This window comes from Eleutherodactylus coqui, chromosome 7 (genome assembly GCF_035609145.1).
Source record: "Eleutherodactylus coqui strain aEleCoq1 chromosome 7, aEleCoq1.hap1, whole genome shotgun sequence".
Classification (NCBI taxonomy): Eukaryota; Metazoa; Chordata; class Amphibia; order Anura; family Eleutherodactylidae; genus Eleutherodactylus; species Eleutherodactylus coqui.
Genome location: NC_089843.1, coordinates 223,591,529 through 223,612,214, shown reverse-complemented (window position 1 = coordinate 223,612,214; position 20,686 = coordinate 223,591,529). Strand labels below are relative to the sequence as shown.

The window sequence follows — 20,686 nt, the reverse complement described above, 5'->3', positions numbered from 1 at the left end:
ATGCAGCAGAATTTGCTGATGTGAAATTGTGCATCAAACTCCCACAAGACTGACTGCTGATTTTGGTTTGGAATTGCAGGCCGATTTAAGGCATTTTCATTCTCTGTCACAGTCTACAGGGAACCATGTGGTTGTGGTGCTGAATGTACCATGACCTGCGGTGTAGAATGCGTACAATTACGCCTTAAGGCATGCAACCACATAATAAAAATGCTGCAGCAGAATTGGCTGCAGAGAATTCACAGCATTTCCAGGTATTGTGAGAGTAGATTGGACTTCAGGAAATCTTATCCACACACTGCAGCATCAATTGACCTGCGGCAGAATTTGATGTGGATTTTTGTGAGGACTTTCACGTGGATCTGCACCAAAATTTGCAGAAGAAACCTAAACATAGACTTGGGTTACATTCGCATGAGCAGAATCAATGTCAGATTTTTTCCCGTGGATTTGGCCACATGTGGACCGAATAAGCAACAAAAAATTAGTAACATTGTAACATAGTGTGTGAAACTGTTCAGCCTATTATCCCCCATTGTTGATCCAGAGAAAGGCAAAAAACAACCCAATGAGGGGAAACCAGTTCCTTCCTGACTCCAATCTGGCCATCAGAATAATCCCTGGGTCACCGACCCTTCCGAGTAATCAGTGATATAAAATGGAATATTGGAACACTCCATAAACGCATCCAGAACCTCTTATATTCTTATCGACTCTTCCATTACCATGTTCTCAGGTGATTCCATGTGAAAACACCTCGCATCCAGGGGTTTTCAGAAGGATTATGAGGGCGATATCGGGCCGTGAATCACGCCCTCGCCAGTGTGCAGGAGCCCTTAGACAGCTATTTTCCTTGAGGTCTTCCAATATAGCATCTCTTAGAAACCCCTCAAACTCATAACCCACAATAGAAGTAGTTTCCAGGTTCACTTTTTGACACCTTTTTGAATATTGGCATCACATTGGTTATGCACCAATCCAGTGCAATAGTCCCCGTCACTATAGAGTCCTTAAATATAGGAAACAATGTGTATGGACACTACTCGTTTTAGGCGTTCTCATGCAGATCCGGGCAGGTGCAAGCATCTGCTTTCGTCCAGCACTGAGAGGGTTAAACAGCTCTCTGGCTCTCATCTCACCTGTGGGTTAAATAGGCGTTACTCTGCTAATGAAGCTGAGCTGTTGCACTCCCCCTTGGCCTCAGAGTTGTTGTGTGTTAGGTTCTTACACTCAGCTTTGTTAGGCCACCTAATTCTGTGTCAGTTCTGTCCCTGCTCTCTGAGTTCTGTCCTATATTCCTGTGTTTGAGGTCTGTCTATGTTGCTCAGTTCTGCCCCGCTCTCTTAGTTCTATGTATGCAGTCTGACTTCTGTCCATTTTCATGAGTTTGTGTCCAGATTCTGTTTATCCTGTCTGAGCTCTGCATTCTTTTCTGTTAGTTCCCATTCCTGTTTATGGTTTGCCCTTGCTCTGTCCTGCATCTGTGTGCTCCTCTGTCTGCAGTCAGTTCCTATGTTTGCTACCCCATCAGGGATAGTCAGTTCCAGCGCAGGGCCGCTCTTATCAGGGCGATTGCCTTGCTTATCGGTACGGGTCTGCCATTCCCTCTGCAGCCAAGGGTCAGTCTCTCTTTTCCTGGCAACAGTCCCGCTATCCGGAGAGTCAGCTGCCAACCACTCCAGGACTGTCTAGGATTGGTTGGTTCGTTCACTGGATCCCCAATCCGTAATCCGTAACACAATGGTCTGTGTATCACATTACCTAATTCCCTTAGAACACGGGAGTGTATGCCATCGGGACGCAGCAACTTGTTTATTTTTCTATTTATCTTTTTAGGGTGGCTCCACACTTTTTTCTGGGTGAGACTGGAAACATGTAATGGAAAAATTTACTTTTTCGCTCTTCTCCATCTCACCTGACCTTTCATTTTCCTGAGTGAATAGACTAACGGAAAAAAAAAGTTTTTACCAGGTTTGCTTTCTCCTCATCACCCTCTACAATTTTTCCCTCATCATTTTTTTAGAGGGCCAATACTTTCCGTTTTCATCTATTTACTATTTCTATACAGTAATTGAAGAACAACTCCAGGTTAGTTTTACTGTATTTGTCCCTAAATCCATTTTTGTTGCTTTTATTTGCTTTTTACATAATTTATTTTTTTCCTTATAGCTTTTTAAACACTCCTCCAGCCTTCTAGCCATCCTCTCCCCAGCACAGCTGCCCCCTCCCCATTGAGATGCAGCCCATCCCTATGATAGAACCTGTAACCGACAACAAAGTCAGCCCAGTTCTCCAGGAACCCAAACCCCTCCTTCCTGCACCAACTCTGGAGCCACTTGGTTCACCTCCCTAATCTCCCGCTGCCTTTCTTGCGTGGCACGTGGTACAGGTAGTATTTCAGAAAATACTACTTTGGAGGTCCTGAGCATAAGGCTTACATCCTAGTTCCCAAAAATAATTTTTAAGGACTTTCCACCTACCTCTAACTTTGTCATTGGTTCCAATGTGCACCATGACCGCTGGATCCTCACCAGCCCCTCCCGGTAATCTGTCAACCTGACCAGTCATATGTCGAGTTTGAACACCTGGAAAACAACACGCCATTCGATGATCCTGATCTTTGTGGTAGATTGCCCTGTCTTCCCTCCTAATAATTAATTCCCCCACTAGCAGGACCTTTCTAGCCTGCCCTGCACTCCTCTTTTCCTTCTAACTCAAGTAGACATCCTTCTGGTGGTCAAAGGCCATTTCATGCTACAGCGGTGCCAACCCTGTAATGTCACTCGCCTTATCTGCAAACTTTCTGGGGTGTGCCAGTTCAGGACTAGCCTCCCTGGATCTCTTCCCCTCTTTCTGTCACCCAGCTCGCTGCCTGATCATCCTATACCTCCATACTACCATTCTCCCCCATATCTGCCCCAGTGAGTGTCTGCTCAGCGAGCATAACAACTTGGAACGGTCCGTTCTGTTTCAAGCCACTTATTGCAACCAGTGCTGGCAGGTAGCGTGTTCAGGGGAAGCCAGAGGTCAGTACACTGCTTCTCCAACTACTATTGCTGTTCCAGAGAGGTAGGTGACTACAGGCTGAGGGCATAGTAATCTCACAAGGAAGGAGGTAACAGGCTTAACTAATGTGTCTAATCAAGGAACAGGATGGAGCCAATCAGGAACACAGGAGCAGGGAACAAGAGCAAGGTTGAGCAGAGGAAGAGCCGCCGCCTGCCGTACAGAAGCTCCTGGTCGAGTCCGAACAAAACTCCTTTCCAAGTTACAAGCTGCTCATTCCGATCCAGAGTCTGGGCTTCCCAACGTACAACACGCTCACACCTTGTACAGCAGTATGCAGCCGGCTGGTCAACGGCCACATACATGGCACAAGATGTACCCTGGATGGTGCCGTCAGCCATGGCGCTCATTCTACAGATCTTACAGATAAAAATCAAGTCATAAAGTAATTATTAGCACTAAATAAGGGACTTATCACCCGATTTGAAGTCACACACACTAAAGTATCCACACTTGAAATCAACCATATCCCGCTTTGTATTTGCTTTAGGTAGCTCTTGGCAGTAGTAAAGGCCCATTTAGACACAACGATAATCGCTCAAAAGATGTCTCACCAGCGACTTCTGAGCGATCATCGTTGTGTCATTGAAGATAAGTGATCACCTGGCGCTGCCAGCGGAGGATGCAGAGGGCACGCGGGGTGTCTGCGCTTGTCTTCTGCATCCAGATGTTTTCTGCACAGAGCGCCCCACTGTTCTACACCCGAGCGCTCCGTGCCAGGTATGGAGAACAGAGCTGGACCGCTGTGTGCATCATACCCAACCCGTTATCAGGGAGCGGGATGAAACAATAGTATCAGCGTTATCCCGCTGGGAATCCCTGATAACTGATCGCTGATTGTCAGCACGCTGACAGACAACGATGAGCGACGGCATAACGAAAACTGCGGGATGTCAGTGCAGCTACACAACGATTATCACCCAAAAGACGGCTTTTGAGCTAATTTTGAGCGATAATCGTTGTGTCTAAATGGCCTTAAGGCCCAATGTCCACATGCAGACTTTATTTATAAAATCCACACATGGCCCCGCATGGGAGATCCGTGCGTTTTACTGCCCATAGGGATGTATTAGCATCCGTAGGGCAGCTAAAAGCATGTGGATGTGATTTTCATCCCGGCGTTTGGGTCGCACACATGGGAAGAAATCGCAGCATGCTCAACTTTCCTGCGGGTCTCCCATGAGGACGGCTCCCGCTGCTTCCATTGAAGCCAATGGAAGCCGTCTGTATCCGCGGCACAGCCGCAGCTGTTTTTGTGTTGTGCCGCGGATACGTGGGAGAGCAAGAGATTTAAAATAAAAAAGATAGTACTGTGCATGCGCCAGCCGGCGCTCCCGGAAGCATCCGCCGTGCTTAACAAAGAAGATCCGGCCAGCGCAGAAGAGACCCGTGCTGGACCCGGAGGGGTAAGAAATATTTTTTTTCCTTTTCATGTCCTCTGGCACACAGGCATATCACTTCAGCAGCGGTATCCATGCGTGCAAGTAAACATGAGGCCTCAGGCCTCATGTCCTCTTGAAAAATACAATCCGCGCAGAATCTGCCTCGGATTTCCGCAGCGGATTCCGCGCGGATTTGCTTTAATAGTATTTTTTGCATGCAGATATCCGCACACATTACTATCAATGTGATAGCAATGTTGCCGATCCGCGCTGAATCCGCGGCAGAATGGAGCATGCCGCGTTTTTTCTCCCGCGTGTGAAAAACGCAATTCTTTTAAAATGCCATTCGCGGGTGTAAAAATCAATTTAATGGACCGCGGATGGCCAATGATTCCCTATGGGCAAAATCCGCTGTGGAATCTGCAGTTCCATTTAGCTAGTGGACATGGGGCCTAACTCCTGCAATGAATTCTCTGTTTTGAGGATTTAAAAAAAAAAAAAAACAGCTCAAATTAATTTTGGTACACTGAAAAAGATTAAGGGTGTGTTTACATGTTGCAGAAACACTGTGGAAATTCTGCAGTGGAAATACAGCAAAACCGCAAGTTAGGCCTCATGTCCACGGGGAAAATCAGGCCCGTCGTGGATTCTATATGTAGAATCCGTAACGGTTCCCTCCTGCCCCGCGGCATGATAAAAATAAGAATAAACTCACCTGCTCCGGGCGATGCGTGTCTCCCCTTCTTCGCGGCCGGATCTTCTTTCTTCGGCCCAGCGGATGTGCTCGGCACGCCGGAAAGTTTTTTTATCGCTCCTTAAAGGGGTTCTGTCACTAAAAAAGAAACATTCTATACTTTTCTATTCCTCCCCCATCAGTCTCCTATCTTCTCCTGTCTCCTGCAGTCCGGGGGGTCACTTCACCTCCAGCTGCCTGATTCTTCTCCTTCCTGTGAGGTTCCGTATATCTGGTTGGCAGTCTTCTGCCTTCTTCTGCCTGCCAACCAATGAACATTAAGTCACAGCTCACAGGCCAGCAGGGGGACTGTCTATCTTCTTCAGAGATTGTTCAAGAGAGCTATCTCTGAAATAGATTACAATTCCTTCCTAGGCAGTGAAGCTACTGCACAGGGATGTGACCTCCACTGACCCAGCCAGAAGGAATTTGAGATAAGCAGCCCTCATAACAAGCTGGGCCCAGCCTGCAGTGGGCTGACCTGGGGCACTGGAGAAGCTCAACCAGGAGAAGATGTGATAAGGAGACAGACAGGGAAGGAATAGGTAAGTTTAGATAATTTTTTTTTTTAATGACAAAACCCCTTTAATAAGGCTTCCTATTAAATGACAACTGGAAGTATTTTAGTACATTGTGGTCACTGTTTCCCAAGTGTCCCTCAACCTGAATCCCAGTGATTCTGTCTGGTCTGTTGGTTAATAATAAGTCTAGAATGGCCCTTTTTCTAGTTGGCTCCCGCACAAGTTGGGTAAGGTAGTTATCTTTAATTGTTCGCCCTTGTGAGATCCGCGGGTTTCAGCTTTCCATATTATATCTGGATAATTACATATGTCTTCTACCCATAGACATTACACGTGTTCATCCCCTACAACTATATGTTCTCTTAACCTCGGCATTAGGTAGGATTTAACATATCCCAACCCCATTTTATGGTTCCCATGGTCTCCTCTGAAGAGATTGTAACCCTGTAAGTTCACCGCCCAATCACATTTTTCATCAAGCCATGTTTCCGTTATTGTCCGATGTGTCGAACTGCAGCGCCAGGAAGACAACACACTGTTCGATGATCACGGTCTTTGTGGCAGATTGCCCTGTACAGTATGTCCCCCTAATAAGTGAGTCCCCCACTACTAGGACCTGTTTAGCCTGCCCTGCGCTCCACGTCCCCTTCTCACTGGAGCAGTCATCTCCATGGCGGTCAGAGGGCATGTCGTGCTGCAGCCGTGCTGTAATGGCATCTCTCTCATCTGCCAACTTGCAAACTTGTTGGGGTGTGCCAGTTCAGGACTGCTGCCTGCTCATCCTGCTCTCCCGAACTACCATCTATCCCCACATCTACCCCAGCGAGTGCTCAGTGAGCAGCAAACCTTTTTCCATATTATCAATGTGTCTCAGTATTGCAAGTAGCTCATTTAGATCTGGGATCTGGGCTTCCAAATGCATGACACGCTCACATCTCATACAGCAGTAGGCACCCTCGAATGGCTGGTCAAGGACTGCATACATGGCACAAGCTGCACATTGGACGGCATTGTCAAGCATGGAGCCCATTCTAGTGGGGATCTACAATTTGACTTAAAAAAGAAACGGAAATCAACCAGTTCACACTCCCTATGTGCCTCCGCCCGTTTGTGCTTCCTCACGGTCCTCCGTCCATGCTTTGTTTTTTTCTTCTATTGCACATTCTCCTCCTGACTGCTCGCTGTCAGTCCTACTGATTCTCGTGCCCACCGTTGGTTCACACGCATTGCTCCTTCACTCTTATTTACACTGACTCACTTGCCCATCAATTGTTCACCCTTTCTCATTTAAGAATATACTTATCAGCAGCAATTTTCTTCCTTGCAGCTCCTCTTCTGCCTGTTCGGGCTGTCGATGACATCACATCCCGGGCACAGGTTCAGTGTCGGGAACTGCTCCTCTCTCTTACCGGTGTGCGCTCTCACTGGCCGCCTGCCGCTCTTGGACTCGCTCCTCTTCTCCCTACCAGACGGATCCAGCTTGGCGGCTCCCTGCACTTCTGGCTCACGCAAGCACTGACAGTTCTGTGTCCAACAAATGCTCCTCTCTACTGGTGGTCTGTCGGGGCGTCCTGAGCCCGGGCACCTTGTGTGCCCCAATCCACTGGTCCCAACACCCCTTAACAGTCTGGTCAGACACTCCTCTCTACTGGTGGTCTGTAGGGCGTCCTGAGCCCTGTCACCTTGTGTATCCTCATCCACTTGCCCCAACACCTCCTAACAGTCAGGTCAGACACTCCTCTCTACTGGTGGTCTGTAGGGGCGTCTTGAGCCTGGTCACCTTGTGTGCCCTCACACATCCATTGGTCTTAACACCTCCTAACAGTCTGGTCAGACGTTCCTCTCTACTGGTGGTCTGTAGGGCGTCCTGAGCCCTGTCACCTTGTGTGTCCTCATCCACTGGTCCCAACACCCCTTAACAGTCTGGTCAGACACTCCTCTCTACTGGTGGTCTGTAGGGCGTCCTGAGCCCTGTCACCTTGTGTGTCCTCATCCACTGGTCCCAACACCCCTTAACAGTCTGGTCAGACACTCCTCTCTACTGGTGGTCTGTAGGGCGTCCTGAGCCCTGTCACCTTGTGTATCCTCATCCACTGGCCCCAACACCCCCTAACAGTCTGGTCAGACGCTCCTCTCTACTGGTGGTGTGTCGGGGGCATCCTCAGCCCAGTCACCTTGTGTGCCCCAATCCACTGGTCCCAACACCCCTTAACAGTCTGGTCAGACACTCCTCTCTACTGGTGGTCTGTAGGGGGCATCTTGAGCCTGGTCACCTTGTGTGCCCTCACACATCCATTGTTCTTAACACCTCCTAACAGTCTGGTCAGATGTTCCTCTCTACTGGTGGTCTGTAGGGCGTCCTGAGCCCTGTCACCTTGTGTGTCCTCATCCACTAGTCCTAACACCTCCTAACAGTCTGGTCAGACACTCCTCTCTACTGGTGGTCTGTAGAGGGCGTCTTCAGCCTGGTCACCTTGTGTGCCCTCACACATCCATTGGTCTTAACACCTCCTAACAGTCTGGTCAGATGTTCCTCTCTACTGGTGGTCTGTAGGGCGTCCTGAGCCCTGTCACCTTGTGTGTCCTCATCCACTGGTCCCAACACCTCCTAACAGTCTGGTCAGAACGGCTCGGTGGGGGACACTTCAATGATACAACCATCCTGCTTCTGACATCCCAATAATGCTCTCAGACTCTGGTAACGGGGTGAAATCTCTTCTATGCACCGAAGAGGCGTCTAGTGGCCAACAAGCTCTACACAAGCGGAAGAAGAGGTCACTACACACAAGGAGCCTCCGAGAGCCTCTTATAGGGCAAGGGGGGAACCACTTTTAGGGCCTCCGGTGACAAGACAGTTCATCTAGTCACCACAACTCTCATCATTTACAGATCTGCCTGAGATGGAACCGCATGCCAAGGTTTGCAGAAAAGGACAACTTCTGGAAGTGGAAGTGTTTTTTTGAACAAAGAGTGTATAATATGTTGGAATTCTGCTTATGTACTACTAATAATAATTTACAGAGAGCTTTCTTTTACAGCATAACAGCTACAGCAGCAAGCATCGGGGCTGCAGGCATACCGCAGTCTGGCCTGGTAACCATGGTGATTGTGCTGACATCAGTCGGACTACCTACGGATGACATCACCCTGATTGTTGCAGTAGATTGGGCTTTGTAAGTTATTATTTTCACATGATGGACTAAAGATTGTAAATTAGCATGCTATATTTAACCCTTTCCAATCCACTGTCTGATGTCTAAAGACATTCTGATTGAAGGCTGTGCAGCTCTGATGTCGGAAGACATTCGGCAGGGTATTCTTACTGTATATTACTAGCTGCTCTGTTGTCGGGGGCCTCTCCAGCATGTCACATACCGCAGTACTAGCTCTAGCCAGCAGATGGCGCCACTGTATAATGGCAGAAAGAGAAAGCCCCCTAGGAAACCCTGAATCGAAAATTGGATTGCAAAGGGTTAACTCTTATCTTGTTTCTACCCTATGTCATGAACTCTAAATGTCGTAACTCTTTAGTAAGCAGCCTATTTTGGTCCCTAATGACCAAGTGACGGTTTTCATTTTTTTATTGTTGCATTCCAAGATTCATTACTGTTTATTCCATCAATATACATAATGAGGGCTTATTCTGTTTTGAGACGAGTTGTATTTTGGCACTACTTTGGTGTAGATGCAACATATTGATTCACTTTTACTAAGTCTTTTTGGAGAATGGAAAATAATCAAATGGGAAGATAGAACACTGCCTCTACAGCGCCACCTATTAGTAGGTCGCATATCTGTGAGTCAATGTCTGAGTTATAACAATGGAATATGAACCAAAGAAGAGAAAATAACCATCTACAGACGGGCTGTTTCGGGGGTTTTGCTCCTCATCAATGTACAGTAGGCTGCTGACTGGCTGAGTGAGAAGCCTATCATGTGGATCAGGAGGGGAGCAGTTTCACTTTAGGGAGAACAGAATACCTAGAAGGTGTGAGAAGACTTATAAGGCCATGCATGCTCCTCTGGGAAATATGCAAATGCCAAGATGGAACAATCCCTTTGCAGCGCCACCTATTGGAAGGCAGTGTTCTTATATGTCTGTTGTTGTTTCCCTCTAGTGTTGTAGTGAAAAGCCAGACGAAAGCTGTTGCTAAATCTGATCTGATAGTTTTCTATGGGATTGTCATGGTGTCTGACAAATCAGTTTAATACTGGATGTCTGCACCAGGCAAAAAAAGTTGCATGCAGGAAGTTGGTGCGCAGACAGCTCGATGGACTCTGCAGCCTGTGTGCACGCACCCCATAGAGAGATGAGTGCACTGCACTCTCTGCACCCCAAGTTCCATGAGCGACAATGTGGGAACAGGGAGCTGGGTATGTTTTCAAAAAGTACTACCCTGGACACCTCCGAGCCTGACCGGTGTGCACAATAACTTCATGGTGCTCACAGGTTCCCTTTAAGGTTGGAAGGGCACAATTTTCATTATTTGCTTATGGCACCACAATCCTGTGCCCCAGTCCTGCCACCCAGGTACTTATATGTTAGGGTAAATATTTTTTTGAAATGCTGTGAACATTTGTAAACATCCATGTTGAGGGGCCTCTGTGTTTATGGCCGGTTCCACGCGTGCAATTATCTCGCAATGCAACAGTGCTGCTAATCGTATGTATGTGAAGCCCGTACTTTCCAATGGGTTCCTCCACATGAGTGATATTTTGTAGGCGGCTACATTGCAAGAAAAGAAAATTGTAGCATGCTGTATACAGCTGTGATTTGCTATGTTTTGTAGCCCATGCTTCCCTATGGAGCCTTCCATTGTGTTGCATCGCATCATAAGAAAATGTGTTTTTTGTGTGTTGCGATGCAACTTTTACAGTAGGAAATCCCACTGTTTAAGACCTAAAATAAACCCTATCTGCATAAAAAAAAACAAAAAAAAAAACCCCACAGGCACTGTCCACTTCATCGCACATCTCCTCACAGGTCCCCGGAACACTTGCTAGTAATTACCCCAAAGCGCTTCCTGGTCAGAGGTTCAAAAACCTCACCTCCAGGAAGCACCGCGGCTCAGCCAATCACTGCAGTGCTTGATGAACCAATCACAGCCATCACATTGAATGGCTGTGATTGGTTCATCGAGTGTTGCAGTGACTGGCTGAGCTACGGCACTCGAGAACTAATCCCAGCCAGCACTTTCTGGAGGCGGGGATTTTGAATCTCTAAAACAGGAAGTGCGGACTGAAAGCTACAAGTCTGCCAGGTTAATTTTTGGGGTAGGGCATATATTTCAAGCCCCCCGAAAATCCTGGCAAAAGAGGACTACAAAATCGCCATATCGCACAGAGCACAGATGCGATATTGCTGGTGTGAACGAGGCCTAAAGGGTATGGACACATTCAGGAATCCATTTTTTTTCATGTACTTGGGCTGATGATTAGTTTTGCAGTGGAGTTTGACTAAATATGTTCCACTGTTCGTTTACTGCAGCTGAAGTCCCCCTAATGGGAGCTCCTTCAGTAAAGCTGGGCTGACAGTTGGTTCCTCTGCTCTCTCCTCTCCCGCACCCTCTCTTCATTTAGGATAGCCTTTAATTGCATACTTTATATAGTTTTCTGTATTTGGATCAAACCTCAATGACATATTTTCATTATCCAGAGATCGCTTCAGAACGATGACCAATGTCCTTGGAGACGCTTTGGCTGCTGGCATTATAGCCCACGTGTGTCGGCAAGATTTTGCTTCCAATCCAGAAACGGTAAAGAAATCCCATTTGCATTCTCTTGAAGCTGTAGACGGTACTATTGGCAAGTAATGCAATCCCAAGTGTGACAATCCTTTGGGAAGTATGACGGCAGCGTTTCTTCCGCTGCACCTGTTCTAAGTACGAATTAAAAAATGTAACTTTGTTGATATCGAAGGCAGACATCTATAGAATGGTTTCTAATCCATATATTAAATGTCATTGAACCAAAACCCCGCCCCCGAGTGAGCCCTGCCCAAAATAACAAACGAGGATATGCTCCCCTTACTGGGGCCCCGGGATGTAGCCAACAGCCGTCGGCGGTGACTTCCAGGTAGCCGGCTAGGCGCAGCATCACATTGCCAAACTCCCAGCATCATAGCAGCCAGAATATGAGCAATGAGGCCAGGAACACCGACGGTGGTGCTGCTGCTGCCTCCGATTTGTCACAGCGGTCATTTGCTTCCACTCATCTCGTCTGCCTGGAAATCACTGCCGATGCCAGCGCCGACAGTCAGCTGCGTCCCCAGGCCCCAAGGAAGGTGAGTTATTGTTATTTTAGGCGGGGCCCAGATGGGGGGCGGAGTTTGTTTTAATGACAAATGTGTTTTGTAAACTGCAACACTTGACTTGCAGTAAAATGAAACCCAACTTTCAGAAACTTAAAATCTGTGTTAGGCTGGTTGTCCACGGGCGATAGTTCATTGCGGGATCTGCGGTGATAAATCGCACGAGGATCACACGACACGTTTTCTATAGGATAACCAATGAAAGCGCAGCCCGATGTACACGAGCGGGAAACCCATCGCCATTTTTCGTGATGAACCTATCATAATGATAAGTTCATTGCGGTGACTTTAACTGATCTTCTGCGGAGGAAATCCACTCACGAGAATCTGCCCCCTTGTGGATGAGCGGCCTTATAGCTGACCGTATCTTCTGCACAATATTACTGCCACCAATCTGAATAATCTGCTACAAGGTTACATTCTGCAGTACAATCATATTGTCTGTGCCCTAGAATAGTGTGTTCACAAAATGATACTCGACGTTACAAAATGCTATTTGGAGTCATAAAACAATATACATGCAGAAGCGTTTCCGCCTACGTTCTGGCGGCCGCCATCAGGGCGCAACATGTAATTATTGAATGTGTAGAGAAATTGGAATAATCTGCAGTAAAAGCACCAAGTTGGGAGTGACTAAATTCGGAATGCAGCCGGAGGTCGTCCGTGTTTGTTCTGTATTCGCCTCCATATTTTCTGTTTTATCGGCTTTATTTTTTACTGTAAAAATAGAAATCCGTATAAAACCAACAGAAAATATCAATGAATGCGAGTAAAGAGGCCGATACAGATCAAGTACTGATGATGTGCGGCTGCACCTCCCATAGACCACCATCGGCATATTTGTCATCATACATGGACGGCAGTAACACGCTGTAATAAATATGCCCATGTAAGCAGATTTGTAGGTTTTCATTATCTCCGTATTTCTGTACACTAAACAGGGAGCCAACACAAGCTAAGAGCGGCTTCACACGAGCGGGTTTTTGTGTGTACATATGTATGCAGGTGCGCGCATTGCCTTCAATGGAGTTTTTTTTAAGGGAAGAGCTTTAAATATAAGCTCTTCCCTGAAAAACAACCATTTTAGTGTAGAAAAAAAATATATATACTTATCTGTCCGCTGGTTCCATGTCCCCCGTGGGGATGAAGAACACATCTGCCACAGCTGTCACAGATGACAGCTGCACTAGAGGATCCAGCTGCCGGCACCCAGTAATAGCAGCTCATGAATATGCAGGACCAGTTCTGTGTCTGGGTGTTTCTAACCAAATACAAGTTTCTCCAAAACTGCTGCACAGATCTACACAGCAGACACATCCCTGCAATCAGTGCGACATGCACTACCTTAGGGCTCCTTCACACTGCCGAGGGCAATATCGGGTCGTGATTTGCAATTCTTCTGAAAACCCCTGGATGCGAGGCATTTTCAAACAGCCTTGCATCTCTGCAGGGTTCCCTTCATCCCTGCCACGGCTTCCGCAGCCTCGGCAGGAGATCGCAATGTTCTCCACTGTTTTCAATGGTACTGCCGGGCGATATCGCAAAAACAAAGGACAAGCTGCGACGTGTTTCCCGGATCGCGGTACCATGACTGAAGACATCGCTAATGTGCATGAACCCATTCAAAAGAACAGGTTTCATATTTGTGCGCCTCGCAACACACAATTTCTCGCAAGTTTGAAGGCGCCCTTATGGTGCTCTCAGTAAGAGCTGCAAAAAGCGGGTGCCAGACTCCCTTTAAATGTGTTTCTAATGGCAACTCATGTCAGAAGTCCCTGGCAAACACGGGGATTTCTGATACAATATTCTTTCCACAGGACCTGCTATACGGCCCGTGTGAACCGAGCAGTATAGCAGGTCCGGTAGAAAGAGTATTCTGTACAATAAGAAAACGAGAAACCTCTTGGCATCCAGTCCGGAGCAAAATAATATAAAGCATATCCAACATAGGGATCGTATGAACTAGACACGTAAATACGCATCGCGCTGGACACGTGAATAACGCATCGCACTGGACACGTAAATAACGCATCGCGCTGGACACGTAAATAACGCATCGCGCTGGACACGTAAATAACGCAACGCGCTGGACACGTAAATAACGCATCGCGCTGGACACGTAAATAACGCATCGCGCTGGACACGTAAATAACGCATCGCGCTGGACACGTAAATAACGCATCGCGCTGGACACGTAAATAACGCATCGCGCTGGACACGTAAATACGCATCGCGCTGGACACGTAAATAACGCATCGCGCTGGACACGTAAATAACGCATCGCGCTGGACACGTAAATAACGCATCGCGCTGGACACGTAAATACACATCGCGCTGGACACGTAAATAACGCATCGCGCTGGACACGTAAATAACGCATCGCGCTGGACACGTAAATAACGCATCGCGCTGGACACGTAAATAACGCATCGCGCTGGACACGTAAATAACGCATCGCGCTGGACACGTAAATACCGCATCGCGCTGGACACGTAAATACACATCGCGCTGGACACGTAAATAACGCATCGCGCTGGACACGTAAATAACGCATCGCGCTGGACACGTAAATAACGCATCGCGCTGGACACGTAAATAACGCATCGCGCTGGACACGTAAATAACGCATCGCGCTGGACACGTCACCGAAGGGCGTATTCACACGGCCGAGAAAATCAGGCAAAACTTGTAGGATGAGAAATTCCCAAATCTCCCATGAATACGAACGCCAGTCTTTTGAATGGGGTAATACACACAAGATTTTTTTTCCCCGCATCGCATTATACAGCGAACCAGTGTGGGAAACAAATCGCAGCACGTCCTGTCTTTGGGCATGCCCTCACATCGCCCATTGTTTCCAATGGGGCCGGCAGCAGCATCACGCCACGTACTAGGTGCACACGGTGCAATGCGAGGTTTACCAATGCTACTTCCCTGAAGTGATGCAAGGTGGATTTAATATAAAAAGTCATCACATCTATGGGGAAATCGCATGTCGGGAAGCGCAATACTGAGCCGTGAGTCACGGCCTGAGATCGCACTCGCCTTTTGAAGTTAGCCTAAATGAGACTGATAACTGTGCCTCACAGAAGAGAAAAGGAGCAAAAATACGGAAAAAATGGTGTGGAGGTGGAAAGCCATTATAGGGGAAAGAGGGGAGGAGTGAGGTTCCTCAATTCTCAAGAAGACCAAGACTGAAGCCTTATTACCTTGACCTCTTGGTGAATGTCTAATTAGATTGTTAAACTGCCAGGAATTCCATATAGCCGAGCGTTCGTGTACTTCAGCTATCAGCTCCTTCATTCTCATGGTATAGCACATAAAGAGAGGACACCACTGGTGATTACCGGTGCCGAGAAATCACCAGTGTCCTTCAAGCAACTGCAAGAAGGGGTCTCGATATCTTTAATTAACTTGAGCCGGGAGCCTGGAATAAAGTAAAGCAGTGTCACCTACGGGGGATTCTCAATTTGTCAACCACAATAAGTCCCACATATAACTAAAATGCATTCCGCAAAAGTTTTGTGTTTTGGCAACTCGAACAATCACACCGCTTCCTGATCAGACCGGCCACATTTATCTGAAATGTCTGGAAACACACGATGGACGTCCACTGGACAGTAATATCACCTCGAGAAGCCAGAGTTATTCCATGGGAGAACACGCATATCTTCGAAATATCACTCTCGGGGAAAGTAGCATTTAAATTCTGTTCCCACTTAATGAAAAAGAAAGAAGTTAATACATACAAGATAAGGGCCTGTGAACTCCAGGAGTGAGGAGAACTAGACTGTCAAACTCTGATACCAGTCCTACTAGATCACCTGGCGTAAGCACTTTCTCTAACGCAACCCAGAGTTTCTGATGTCCATTATGTTTCCAGTCAGGCAATCGAGCAACAATAGACACTTTTTAATACAAATGATGGTCTGGTAACCCCGAGCCCCATAAGAGTTTAGGTTTGGTCAGAACCCGCTTCACTATCCGAGGTCTACTAGTGTGCCAAATACATCTAGTCAAAGTACTTTGGGGGATCCTGAAGTAGAGTCGTTTTTAAGAATAAGAGTTTGTTCATATGACCGGAGCAGCTCAGCAGCCGAAGCAGGTGCGGGGCAGCGGCAGCCGAAGCAGGTGCGGGGGCAGCGGCAGCCGAAGCAGGTGCGGGGCAGGAGTGACCAGTGTGACCGGAGCGCAGCAGCCGGCGCCAAGAGGCCACCAGGAGTTCAGCGGAGCAGCTGAGACAGGAGGGCAGAGTGAGCGGCCGCCGGGACAGCGGGTGACGTCACCAGGAGGAGGAGCGGAGGAGCTGAGTATCTACCTCTGTGTGTGTTTGTGAGCTGTGTGTCTTCTGTGTATCTGGTTAGTTGTGTCTTCTGTGTGTGTGTGTGTCTGGGGGTCTAAGTGTTTGTGAGGGGGGGAAAAAAAAAATAAAAATTTTGACTGCTTGCGCATAAGTGTCAGCGGGTAAGAGGTTGCGCGAGAGAGGCAGCGGGTGAGGGGTTGCGGCAGCGGGTGAGGGGTTGCGGCAGCGGGTGAGGGGTTGCGGCAGCGGGTGAGGGGTTGCGGCAGCGGGTCAGCGGTTGCGGCAGCGGGTCAGCGGTTGCGGCAGCGGGTCAGTGGTTGCGGCAGCTGGACAGCGGTTGCGGCAGCGGGACAGCGGTTGCGGCAGCGGGACAGCGGTTGCGGCAGCGGGTCAGCGGTTGCGGCAGCGGGTCAGCGGTTGCGGCAGCGGGACAGCGGTTGCGGCAGCGGGACAGCGGTTGCGGCAGCGTGTGAGCGGAGTGTGAGCAAGTCTATCTTCACTACTTCCACAAGTAAATTGTAGATCCCCATTAGGATGAGCTCCATGCCTGGCAATGTCATCCAGTGTGCTACTTGTGCAATGTATGCGGTCCTTGATCAGCCGATCGAGGGTGCAGACTGTTGTACAAGATGCATGCACGTTGCAAATTTAGAAGCCCAAATTCTGGATCTAAATGGGCAACTGGCAACACTGAGAGCCATTGACATCATGGAAAGGAGTTTGGTGCTCACTGAGCAGGCACTCGCTGGGGTAGAGGCGGGGGCGGATGGTAGTACGGAAGAGCAGGGGGAGCAGGCAAGAAGCTGGGTGACAGAAAGAAGGAGGGATAGAGGGAAGAGAACCAGGGAGGCTAGTCCTGAACTGGCACAACCCAACAAGTCTGCAACGTTGGCAGATGAGGGCGATGTCATTACAGAGCCAGCACCGCTGCAGCACGACACGCCCTCTGAACGCCAGGGGGATGACTGCTCCAGTGAGACGGGGACGGGGAGCGCAGGGCAGGCTAGACAGGTTCTAGTGGTGGGGGACTCAATTATTAGGGGGACAGAGAGGGCAATCTGCCATAAAGACCGGGATCGTCGAACGGTGTGTTGTCTTCCTGGCGCTCGAGTTCGACACATCGCGGATCGGATTGACAGGTTACTGGGAGGGGCTGGTGAGGATCCAGCGGTCATGGTGCACGTTGGCACCAATGAACAAGTTAGAGGTCAATGGAGGGCCCTCAAAAATGATTTCAGGGACTTAGGGTCCAAGCTCAGGGCGCGGACCTCCAGGGTAGTTTTCTCGGAAATACTACCTGTACCTAAAGCCACACTAGAAAGGCAGCAGGACCTTAGGGAGGTAAACAAGTGGCTCCGGAGTTGGTGCAAGAAGGAGGGATTTGGGTTCCTGGAGAACTGGGCTGACTTTGCGGTCGGCTACAGGCTCTACCGTAGGGACGGGCTGCATCTAAATGGGGAGGGTGCAGCTGTGCTGGGGGAGAAGAAGGCTAGAAGGCTGGAGGAGTGTTTAAACTAGGGACTGGGGGGGAGGGCAAAATGAGAAATAGTGGGGTAGCCAGTGTAATTAGTGATCTGGGTCCAAGCAAAGGGAATGGGGGACGAGCAGGGGGTGGGGTTAGTACAGTTAGAACTGATAGATCAGCCATAAGTACGAATAGCAACAAAACAAATTTAAAAAACAAAAAAAATGAAATAAATTGTATGACCACGAATGCACGAAGTCTGATCGGTAAAGTGGATGAGCTTGAAGCGAGAATGACTGATGAAAACTATGATATGGTCGGAATTACTGAAACATGGCTTGATGATAAGTGCGATTGGGCGGTGAATTTGCAGGGGTACAATCTCTTCAGAAGAGACCGAAGGAACCAGAAAGGGGGAGGGGTATGTCTGTACGTCAAATCGAACTTGAAGCCGAGGCTACGGGAGGATATAGGGGTAGGAGACGAACAGGTGGAATCTCTGTGGGTAGAAATACAGGGAGGAAAAAATAACAAAATCCTGATAGGGGTCTTTTATCGACCACCAAAAGCAACAGCAGAAATTGAAGACTTACTACTAAGGCAGATAGAAGAGGTGTCAAAGCGAAACGAAGTAATTATCATGGGGGACTTTAATTACCCAGATATAACATGGGAGAACGAAACCTGCAAATCTCACAGGGGTGATAAGTTCTTGAGAGTAATTAAAGACAATTACCTGAACCAACTTGTGCAGGAACCAACAAGAGGGAAAGCCATTCTGGACCTAGTGCTAACTAACAAACCGGAACGTATAAAGGGGGTGCAGGTTGAGGGGCACTTGGGGAACAGCGACCACAATATAATCAACTTCCAGCTGTCAATCAATAGGAAGCCTTATCAGGGAGAGACAAAGAAACTAAACTTTAGTGAAGCAAAATTTGATGAGCTTAGAACTACTATCAGTAACATTAATTGGGACAACATCCTCAAAAATATCAGTACGGAGGACAAATGGGAGGAGTTCAAAAGGATCCTAATCGCCTCATGGGAGCAGTTCATTCCCTTTAAAAATAAAAGAAACTCAACTAAAAGGAAACCAATGTGGCTCGACAAGACGGTACGAGGGGCAATAAACGAAAAGAAGAAAGCGTTCAAACTACTAAAGCAACAAGGCAGCGAAGAAGCGCTAAAATCATACAGGGAAAAAAACAAAATATGTAAAGATACGATCAAAACTGCCAAGGAGGAAGCAGAAAGACGGATCGCAAAAGAGAGCAGAAACAACCCGAAGCTATTTTTCAACTACATAAACAGCAAAAGGATTTGCAGGGAGAGCGCTGGCCCTTTAAAAAACAATGCAGGAGAAATCATTGATGATGACGAAGGGAAAGCAAATCTACTAAACAGTTTCTTCTCAAGTGTGTTCACCAAAGAAAAGGAAATGCCAGACGAGATGCAGGGGAATAAAACGAACCCCTCACAAAATATCTCATACCTAACGCAGGAGGAGGTGCGGAAGCGTCTAAAGAAAACTAAAATTGATAAATCACCGGGCCCTGATGGATTACACCCAAGGATACTAAAGGAACTAAGTGACGAGATAGCTAGGCCGCTATACCTTATATTTCTAGACACTATCAAGACCGGAGTAGTACCATTGGACTGGCGCATTGCCAACGTGGTTCCAATTTACAAAAAAGGGAGCAAAAGTGAGCCTGGTAACTACAGGCCAGTAAGTCTCACTTCAGTAACGGGAAAAATTTTCGAGGGGATTCTGAGAGACGCCATCAATGAGTACCTCAAGGAGATTAAGGGAATAACTCCTCACCAGCATGGATTCATGAAGGGTCGCTCATGTCAGACAAATCTGATCAGTTTCTACGATGAAGTAAGCTCTAAGCTGGACCAGGGAGAATCTATTGATCTTGTATATCTGGACTTCTCTAAAGCCTTTGACACCGTGCCGCATAATAGGCTAATATACAAAATGAGGCAGCTCGGACTGGGCGAAAACGTGTGTAAGTGGGTAAAAAATTGGCTCAACGATAGAAAGCAGAGGGTGGTAATAAATGGTTCGTACTCTGATTGGACCACAGTCGCTAGCGGGGGCCACAGGGCTCAGTATTGGGCCCCACTCTGTTCAATATATTTATCAACGACCTGATAGAGGGGCTGCACAGCAAAATATCAATATTTGCAGATGACACAAAATTATACAATGTAATTAATGCAACGGAGGACAATGTGCGGCTACAAACGGACCTGGATAAGCTGGGGGCTTGGGGGGGGGGGGGGATGGAGGTCAATGTGCGGCTACAAACGGACCTGGATAAGCTGGGGGCTTGGGCAGAAAAATGGCAAATGAAGTTCAATGTTGAAAAATGTAAGGTTCTGCACATGGGCAGGAGAAACGGATGTCACCAATATTCACTTAATGGGGTACCACTAGGGAAAAGTGATATGGAAAAGGATCTGGGGGTATTAGTGGATAATAGACTAAACTGGAGTAACCAATGCCAGTCAGCTGCTGCAAAGGCAAATAAAGTCTTGGGGTGCATCAAAAGAGGTATAGGGGGAGGGACGAGAACATTATCCTTCCATTATATAAGGCACTTGTCAGGCCTCACATGGAATACTGCGTACAATTCTGGACACCGGTGCTCAGGAAAGATGTCACAGTGCTTGAGGGGGTTCAAAGAAGAGCGACTAAACTAATACATGGAATGACGGGACTGGAATACCCAGAGAGGCTATCCAAATTGGGACTATTTACTCTAGAAAAAAGAAGGTTAAGAGGCGACCAAATAACCATGTATAAGTACATGAGGGGACAATACAAGGATCTCTCCCAGGATCTGTTTACACCCAGGACCACGACGGTAACAAGAGGACATCCGCTACGATTA

General features: G+C 47.8%; 1 protein-coding gene across 1 annotated transcript in view; it reads left to right on the top strand.

The window, feature by feature from the left end:
* Positions 1-20,686, top strand: part of LOC136573688 (excitatory amino acid transporter 5-like) — a 94,188-nt gene that overhangs the window by 70,600 nt on the left and 2,902 nt on the right. The window contains exons 9-11 of the mRNA XM_066574951.1: positions 8,741-8,875; positions 11,359-11,458; positions 18,873-18,929. Coding sequence (XP_066431048.1) covers positions 8,741-8,875; positions 11,359-11,458; positions 18,873-18,929 — 292 coding nt within the window. The remainder of the gene's footprint in view (positions 1-8,740; positions 8,876-11,358; positions 11,459-18,872; positions 18,930-20,686) is intronic.